General features: G+C 39.6%; 1 protein-coding gene across 1 annotated transcript; it reads right to left on the bottom strand.

The window, feature by feature from the left end:
* Positions 1–3903: 3903 nt before the first annotated feature.
* Positions 3904–9263, bottom strand: ifrd1 (interferon-related developmental regulator 1). Its single transcript, XM_034234306.1, has 12 exons — positions 9028–9263; positions 7314–7418; positions 6954–7035; positions 6605–6729; positions 6361–6518; positions 6165–6215; positions 5895–6073; positions 5675–5783; positions 5387–5521; positions 5155–5283; positions 4669–4764; positions 3904–4572 (listed from the first exon to the last, which is right to left on the bottom strand). The coding sequence occupies exons 1-12, from the start codon at positions 9056–9058 to the stop codon at positions 4486–4488; spliced, it is 1287 nt and encodes a 428-aa protein (XP_034090197.1). The 5' UTR covers positions 9059–9263; the 3' UTR covers positions 3904–4485.
* Positions 9264–9509: the final 246 nt, after the last annotated feature.

Here is a 9509-nt window from a genome sequence, read left to right on the forward strand (position 1 = left end):
TTTTCCACCGTGTGTGTGTGATTGCCAAACATGCCCCCAGGCCCCTTTTTGCTGCCAATGTGTGAAACAATGATTGGAAACCCGACATGGGATTGCCTAACCAGCCATGGCAACCAGCGACTCCCAGTGTTTATGTAACATAGCCAATCAAACACAACATAATTCACTTGGGTCAAATCCAGGTTATTGATATTTCTTTTCCTCTTGTATTTATTGGCATTGTATTTGATATTGATTGCATTTGATATTGATGCAAGTAAAGGAAAGTAATCAGGTTATATCCAACCTCAGAGCACATTACAACAACTGTGAACACACACACACACACACACACACACACACACACACACACCACCCCTCAAAGACTGCAAGCACTACTATTTAAACATACTTATGGCTATTTTACTAATATATATTTAGACTGCAAGGCAAGGCAAGTTTATTTATATAGCACCTTTCAACACAAGGCAATTCAAAGTGCTTTACAAAAAACGAAAGACATTAAGAAAATGGCATTCAAAATCAGTCATTAAAAAGAAAAGCTAATAAAATAAACATTAAAAGAAAAAATACATGGATAAAAGTTACAGTGCAGTCTAAGATATGAATAGTTAAATTAAACATTAAAAGAAAAAGTACATGGATAAAAGTTACAGTGCAGTCTAAGATATGAATAGTTTAATTAAAAGCAGCGACAAAAAGAAAAGTCTTCAGCCTGGATTTAAAAGTAGTCAGAGTTGCAGCGGACCTGCAGGTTTCTGGGAGTTTGTTCCAGATATTTGGAGCATAATAACTGAACGATGCTTCTCCATGTTTAGTTCTGACTCTGGGGACAGAAAGCTGACCAGTCCCTGAAGACCTGAGAGATCTGGATGGTTCATAATTTAGCAGGAGGTCAGAAATGTATTTTGGGCCTAAACCATTCAGTGCTTTATAAACCAGCAGCAGTATTTTGAAATCTATTCTTTGACACACAGGAAGCCAGTGTAAAGACTTCAGAACTGACTGTAAGTGTAAATATGCGCAATGACATAGAATTTGATCTTGTTTCACTATCATCGCTACTACTTCTGCTTTTACCACTCTTATTTATTGTGTCTATTTGTTACTGCAGTGAGAGTTGCCAATGAAATTTCGTTGTACTTTGTATAATGACAATAAAGAAATATTCTATTATATAACTCTTTTGTTACTGTTTACATTTTTAAACAGGTCATTTGTAATTGTAAAGGAATGCAAACCCGCCCAATCCTGATCACAGTTATATTAAACATGAATAACAGCATTCAGTTGAGGTGTTTAATTTAAAGTGGATTTGTGTCTTTAAATACCGACTCTGCGCCACTCGCAGTTGAAATCCGACCCACTATAATAACACTATTACAGTTTGTCCCATGTCTACTGGAGCAAACTGCAGAAACCACATCTTTTTTCTCCTCTTGCATCAGCAAAGCCTCACAGATGGAATTGCTTAACCAGTAAGTCGATGTAACAGTGAGTCTCCTACATTGCATTGAGTGCATAACGACACAAATGAAAGTAACCATTGATTTAACTGAAGCTACCTTATCACATCTCTGACTCCTTATTCATCTCCCACCTGCCTCACAGTAGAGATCTAATCAAATATAATAATGTTTATCTACCGAGAAGCCATAAATGCGGGGAGGAGGAATTTGTTTCAATACTGACAATCCACACTGAAACTAATACGGTTTTCAAAAGCAGCAAGTATTACATTCTTAACAGAGAAGAGGATTTAATGGCGGCAGCAATCAATACTTTGAGATTACCAATGGATCACAGCGGCTGAAAGCAAGGTCGAACAACGTTTATATTAAAGAAACCTTCCTGCTTAAATATTGTAGAGAAATGTTTTATTATTGTTGTACATGCTGTTTCACAGAAATACCGAGTAGTTCCACCCAAGAAGTATTCCGATCCTAAAGTAGGACTACTAATACCAAACTGTAAAAATACTCACTACAATTTAATGTATTGCATTCAAAATCTTAAGTATTATCATCAAAATATACTTAAAAGTATGAAATGTACTTTTATACAGTATGTTATGCTTTTGTGTTATTATTATTGCCACTGCAGTCATTTTAACTACACATGTTAACCCTTAAATACTCAAGACGATGCTTCAAACGTGTACTTGCATTTTGGGTAATATTGGCACTAGGATTTCACAAGGAGGAAGAACAGGTAAAAAATGAAGTTATGCTTCATATATTTTAATCTTATTTCACCTGATGGGGCAAACATCGTCGCTATTGCAATGCTATATCTATGAAGTCATATTTGAATCCTATCTGGTCAATCATTTTACAATATCATCTCATCACCATGTTCAACAGATTACTATATCACTTATTCAGGTTTTAGAGAAAGGTGTACATAGTTTTCTTTAAGAGGATTTAAACAAAGCACATTTCAAGAAAGGACTTGTTGTGCCATGCTAAAAGGTCTCCCTCTTCACATTATCAGCATTTTTTTGCAGTTTAGGGTTCATCCTCTTGATCAGAATGAACTTGCTGAGAGACTAACACGATTGTTGGGGAAATATTTTTCTAAGGCCCATAACTTTGACCCAGTTTATCAGTTCATACTGTCCTGACTGAACGCACCTGTAACCTTGGCTGCTGTGCTCTCAGTGTTTTGTCTCCCTGTTGGCGTCAGCTGATAGAGGTGTTATGATTCTATCTTGTTATGCACAATGTTGATTCTTCTATCTGAACTAGCTAAATACACGGGCGTAGAGTTCTTCAGAATTGACGTGGCAACTCCACCGTGAAGTCAGAACCTCTGACTCTTTGACTTGTTTTGTGAATTCTCCGGCCGAAGCTCCAAATAAACCATCAAAGCTCCAGCTCTCCCTGTGTCTCCTTTGAGTCGGTGACACAGAAGTTTCCCCCACAACGTTGAAGGAATTTGTTCAACACACAAGTGTATTACCAAGAAGCTATGAAGTGCGGGAGTTTTTAAAGCTTTAAAAACAGACTTGATTTATGCTCGTCTTTGCCCAGATGCATCTATTGATTTAAATAAGAGGAATTTCAATAAAAGCTGAGGGACTCATGGAAGTCCTTTATACTAACAACCATTATGGGAGAAAAAGCCACATAGAGGCTGTGAAAATGTATAAACTCCAAGTCCCAGCGTCCTCCTCAAAGTAATTTTGTTCCACCTGAAGAAGGAAGCTGCATCGATTGCAGGTGTCCACTCCACCGGCCAAGTTATTGATGGGACTATTTGCCGCTTTGTCACATTAACCTTTATCATGCTGCTGTTATGGACCATTTTTACTTAGAGCAGGACCTGGGGGGAGTAAATGTACAATGTAGTAGTACCTCCTTTATTTCCTGTGCTACCTCAACAGTTTCACTGACAAACTTGTCTTATAAAGTGCAGACGGGGTGTACTCACTATAATGCCTCTGTCACCTTGACTGCAACATCCTTCACTTTGAAGTATGGAAGAAGAAAATCAATAAGATGTGTACTGCCCCTTCGCTCGAAATGACCTTCAGATATCTGGCAGGATTTTTAAAGACAACTTCCATCATGGGTTTTCAGCTATGGAATATAATGCTTTGAGCCTCCTGTGAATATTTTTGATCAATGAATCTTTGGTCAGTCATGTCCATTAAAGGGGACCCAGTCTTTTCACCCTCTGTCTGAAACCAGAGCCCAGTCTGCTCTGGTTAGCTGGTTGACTCTGTTGTGATTCGTCAAACACTTGTAGGTGTCTTGCCCCTTAGCCATTCACGTACAATGTGTTGGAGCGCCATGGAGAACTTTGGGATTTTTTTTTCAGGAAAGGGAAAACACCTAAAAGCACAATGGGGCCCCTTTAAGTACAGTGTAATGTATCATAAACATAAGAAACCATAAGGACTTCATCTCTTACAGCTTTAGTGTTTATTTCACCATTTTGCTCTTTTGAAATTATATACCCAATACATAAAAAGGACAACACAATATTTTAACCGAGGTTCTACAGAAGTAACCCACTTAGGTAGTGCAACTAAATACAAATCCATCAAAGGGTTGGATCACAAATATATCTTAACATTACTATGACCTAATTAAACCTATGTGCAGGATTAAGTCTGGCAAATGTATATATAACTTATGTTGAGAAAAAAAAAGGCCACAATGATTATTAACATGGGGAGCAAAGAAATATACACTATATGTACAACACCACTGATTATGTGGATAGATGCTCAATAACTACTGTTTGATTATCGCACGTTCACCTTCTAGAGATTTAAAAAGGATGTAAAAAGAATTTGGTCCACTACAGGAGTAGAGAATGTGATAGCGGCGCCACCTTTTAAAATCTACAGAAAGGGAATGTCCGAAACACAAAAACAGATTTTGAGCGAGGAGGACATTGACTAAACCTCTTGATAATTCACCTAAAAAGCAGGGAACCATGATAAATAGGGTATTACAAGTGAAAAAGAAACAGATGTTAGAATTCTCCCACGTCCACCCGCTTGTCCCTGAACTTGCTTCTGGCCTTGGTCCGAGCCTTGAATGCAGCAGAGTTGTGGAGATGCTGGAAAAAGGAGAGAAAATGTTAATAAAGTCCATTATAGACGGCATGTTTAATGTCATCAAAACGATTCATTTCATTTGAATAACTTGTGCATACCCTTTCAAAGCGAGAGATTTTCATGGCCTTCATCGTGGCTGAATCAACCAGCATCGGTGGTCCCAGTTCAAAAACATCTCTGATGAATTCATTTGCCTTGAGAAGTCAAATACAACTAATTAGAAATGACTTACCAAAAATAACACACATCCGAACCGCAGCTTGCTTCACTTCAGAGACCTTTTAAAGTAACGTGCACTAAAATATGTTCCATCGTCTAATCTTCCCTTGTAAAAAACATTCCCCCAAGCACTGACCCGGCATTATACTTTCCAACCAGCTTCTTGTACTGCCTTTTTTCTCTCTCTTTAACATAATCCTAAATCAAGCTGCAAGTGTTGTCTCCCTGCATCAGGCAGGACTACAGATCTCTATTGTGTTTTAGTGCCGCGTCAATGCAGGAGGAACACTGCAGTGCCATTAAATGGAAAAGTCAAGCCGCATGCATTCACATTTCAAGTTTGTGAGTTACTCATAAAAATGCACCTGTAGGTGGTAGTTCATCCCAGAGCCGACAAACTCCCTGAAGGCATCGTATGTCCTTTTTCGGACCCAGCTGTCGATGATCATGCGCTCTGTGCCGAATCGAATGGTCTCAGGCTGGAAGTCACTCTCCTGGAAGGATAATAGAAGATGGATGTGAGAAAAATAGCTACATACAGAAATCTTTAATCATTCTGTAAGAAAGTCCCTTTTAATTTGTCTCAAGAACACCCACCTCAACAGCTCTAAGTACGTCCCTGAACACCGACCGCTGCTTCCTCTTGTCTGTCTTTGCTCTGTGTTTGTTACAGTCGGTGGCCAATGCGTTCAGTTTGTCACACAGCTCATCCCAGTCATCAAACTCAAACTCCTGAAGGGACACGGAGAAAGAAATGCTGCATTCATTTCAAAGAACAGACAGCCAACAGACTCAATGTATGAGTTAAGATGCATAATAGCGCCAAAATAGCACCTTTTGAATTCAACCATAGTTATTTATTCCTGATACTTCCTAAGAACTTACAGCATCCATGTCTCTGGCCAACTCAAAGAGCAGCGCAATGGTTTCCCCTGCAGCAATTCTCATGTTGACGTCATCACTTTCCAACAATCTTGGCAGTTTTGGCAGGTGTCTGCATAACAACAAATTAATTGTTCAGCGTTTATCTTGGTCTGGATTGCAGTATAATATAAAAAAAAGTGTATGCTGTCAGATTTAGTTCAGGGTCGACAGAGGGTCTTACTTGCGCAGTACGTCTTTGAGCTGGTTGGCAGTGCAGATGGTGAGCAGCAGAGCCCAGGACAGCAGGGCGTTGGTGTGGAGCTGGCTCGTCTGGGGACTGATCAAAGGACAGGTGCCATCCATTCTCGCGTAGGACCGGGTGAACAGGTTCTCAAAGCACTCCATGGTAGCGTGCACGTCCTACAGCAGGAAGTAGAAGAGATCATATCAGGACTGGGGTTTGCACAGTGCAAAAAGAAATGCTAGAAAGTGTAGTATAATTATGACTTACCAGAATGTCATCTTCTGCCACTAAAGTACAGAGGCCCAGACTTGTTGCAACCTATAAGAGAAAAAGAGATTTGTTCAACACATACAGAAAAACCAAAACAACCACATTGTAACAGATACTGATTCCTGATGCATTCTACCAACGTCTTATAATCATAATATGGAATGCTTTGTGTCAAACATTCTCTGGTACTCACGGCCTGTCTGGCTTGAATGTTGGCAGATCCATCTGCCAGGATGTTTTTGAAGATGAGTTTCAGAGTCTTGAACACCTCCTCGCTCTCGATGCCTGATCCCAGCTGGATACACAGCAGGCAGGCCAAAGAAGCTGCAGCTCGCTGCTCCTCTCCTTTTCCTGGAAGGTAATCAACTTATCACAGAACGCCCAAAAATATCAAATGGATCCAACAGCTGAATCTGCTTGTGTATCTTTTCTGGTACCTTTCTTGAGGCAGCGTTCGATGCTGTCTGTGATGGTCATCCTCCTCTCGGAGATGAACTCGTACAGGATCCGTGTGGCCATGGCCGTCTTAAGCCCATCCAACGCTCCTTGCCTGGTCTTCGCACTGAGGAAACAGGTACAATCATTCATTCCTGCTAATCTCTCTTTCTTCATCTACCTCATTCTCATCAAATTATAAAAAAAGATCTGTAATGTGTTCCTTTCTAACAATAGCAATAACGTGGCCTTGCTGGTGCATCCCTCCTTTGATATAAGTTCACTAAACACATGGTGAATAGACTTGTCAGGATCTTTAACTTAACTGAATACCTCTGAACTTGTTATTACCTCTTGTCAACCGTGCTATCTATGAACCCCTTCAGTTTGTACTGGAAATCCTCCAGGGCTGCGTCCTCACTGGCCTCGCCACCTGGCAACACCACAACATTTAGACACTTGTCCATAATACTACACAGTATTGACACATTGGATGAATTGCACTTTTCATAGTAGGGTTGTCTAAATGTTAAGGGTGGTCTTTGTTTCAAGAAAAATAAACAATGGTAGTTTAATGCAAACATTTGCCCAAAATTTGCTTTTCTTGTGTGTACAACAAGTGTTGGCTCATGCAGACACACACAAAATCATACATACTCACAAGTAGAATCAGACATAAAACACACAATGTTCAAAGGTAAACAAACCTACCTTCTTCTGCCACACTGGCAGTGTCACTGTAGCTGCTGCAATGACTGAGGGTCTCAATGGAGGCATCCTCATCACTGAAAGGCTGCACATTTCCATGCTGGCCCCCTGAATAAACACAAGTATAGAAAACACAATTCAGCCTAATCAAATGCATTAGTACAGCGAGTCCATTATGTAACACCAGCTGCTCACAGGTAGACAAAAAACACTGCAGTAATCTAATCTGCATTATGTCCTTTGTACACCTTATCCTGCTGTACTTTCATTATCTCATGAAAATGCCACATGCTGTCAAGGGAAGCCCACACACGTGTTGACAGTGTAAACACAACATCATGGTCAGGTTAAGGGACACAGGTTAACACAACTGAACTACATGACATAAGCTACTGTTCAGAATAGGGAAGATATTAAACTGGGATAGTCAAGAAGCACAACAGAAAGCAACAAGTAGGACATAAGGCTATTTGTCTTTGTAAGTCCTAATCAGAGTACAAATGAGTATCAGTGTAGAAGGGAACTTGTCAAAATATTATTAATTGGAATTAAATCCTGTTTAAAACAGACCCTTCAAAACACAGAATACTTGCATGGCCGTCAGACAATGGTGAATATATTAAAAAGGTTCTTACCAAAATCATGAAGAGTGTGAAAAATCACAGCTAAGAAAGGGTGTGGACATCTTGAGTCTGTTTATTATTTCAAAACAATAAAGCTTTGGTTGTTCGAAAAAAAATATATAGGAAATGACTTTCTTAATGTCCGTTCACTGTAACCAGATTAAACAGGCCTGACCTGAACTAACCTCTGAAACAAAATGCTGGTGAGCTTGGCACTGTAATAACACGTTTTGACGTAATTACAATCAAGAATAAAAAAGGACTTGTTCAGTCATGAGGAAAGCTATATGAAGTCACTGTCAGCTAATTTGGAAAAAGGCTATTTTATCCACTTAAGAGGCTATTTCTATTTGTTGACGTGGACTCTCCTCCACGACTGAGAACCGGGCACCGCCTCTTTTCCACCCTGGTGTCTGGAGTGCAAAATGTCTGCCTTCTGTTGCTAGACAATAATAACAACTCTATTACAAACCAATATAAAAACGGTTATCTTCCATACATGGTTATGTAAAGTCAGCCAACTTCAGTCAGACTGAATAGGAGTCAGACATTCGGGTAAAGATTATTTGAGGTCAGTGTTTTCAGACAAGACGAACTCACTTCACCTAATTGGAGTTAGCTTACATAATGTCTTTAATTTGTAGGCCCACAAAAAGGTAACAAATTGTCTACTAATGCTTTAAACACGGTCAACTGTCAACATGTGATTGCTTAAATTAACTTCACCTAGCAACGTACGTTATTATGCTAGTGTGGAGTTGACACTAGCTAGCTGACGTTAGCTTGTAAATAGCGACATCAGTTAGAGGCTTATGGGAACTAAACATTCGTTTAAGGTCACTTAAGTTGTGTGCCAATAATTATAAGGCAAAAGCATCATATTATGGCACGTTTTGTAAGAGCAATGCGTTGTCTGCCCACGGCTAGCCAGCTTTGTGTTTTGACGTAGGCCAGCATATGGCGTCTGTAGTTCTTTCTGCAAGCACGTCCAACTCTATTACATAGATTGAAAACACGAATAGAACTACAACTACCGTCGGCATGGTGATGTCGAATAAATTAGGCCAAAGCAATGCGGTCGCTCGCTTACTTACCCTTGCTTTTCTTCTTCTTAGTCCTCGGCATTTTCGTGCAGAAAAATGTATAATATGATCAAAAATCAGCCAATACTCGACCAGTTTTTATTATATTGTCTCGTAAAATGAAAATGTTCCCGTGGCACAGCGGATAAAAAGGAATTGAAGGCGATCTTGGAGATAGATTGTTGGCCGAGACGATACATTTTCCCTCATAAAACGGGGCTGCGTAAAAAACAAGGCGGCTCGGAGTATTTATACCGGCTGATGTCGCGAGGAGGTTTCCCGGCAATGCTGACCAATCAGGGAACAGGAACAGGTTTCGCGTGTGTTCGCCCGTAATGCTGGCAACAGAACGGTGGGCTCTATATTATGATGTATAGAGAGAACAATGTCTATTAGATTACATTGTTGAAGTGTAATGTTGTAAACAGTTGTTGGGAAATAATAATAATAATAATAATCCTTATATTTATTATAGATATATAATAATAATAATA

The sequence above is a fragment of the Gymnodraco acuticeps genome, unplaced genomic scaffold (genome assembly GCF_902827175.1).
Source record: "Gymnodraco acuticeps unplaced genomic scaffold, fGymAcu1.1, whole genome shotgun sequence".
Classification (NCBI taxonomy): domain Eukaryota; kingdom Metazoa; phylum Chordata; class Actinopteri; order Perciformes; family Bathydraconidae; genus Gymnodraco; species Gymnodraco acuticeps.

What these genes read in the sequence shown, in the direction of transcription:
- ifrd1 (XM_034234306.1), bottom strand. Translation starts at nt 9,058, where the DNA reads ATGCCGAGGACTAAGAAGAAGAAAAGCAAGG. An exon ending in TAAGAAGAAGAAAAGCAAGG is followed by an intron (nt 7,419 to 9,027) that starts GTAAGTAAGCGA and finishes GTGTTTATTCAG; the next exon opens with GGGGCCAGCATGGAAATGTG. An exon ending in GATAGCACGGTTGACAAGAG is followed by an intron (nt 6,730 to 6,953) that starts GTAATAACAAGT and finishes CTGTTTCCTCAG; the next exon opens with TGCGAAGACCAGGCAAGGAG.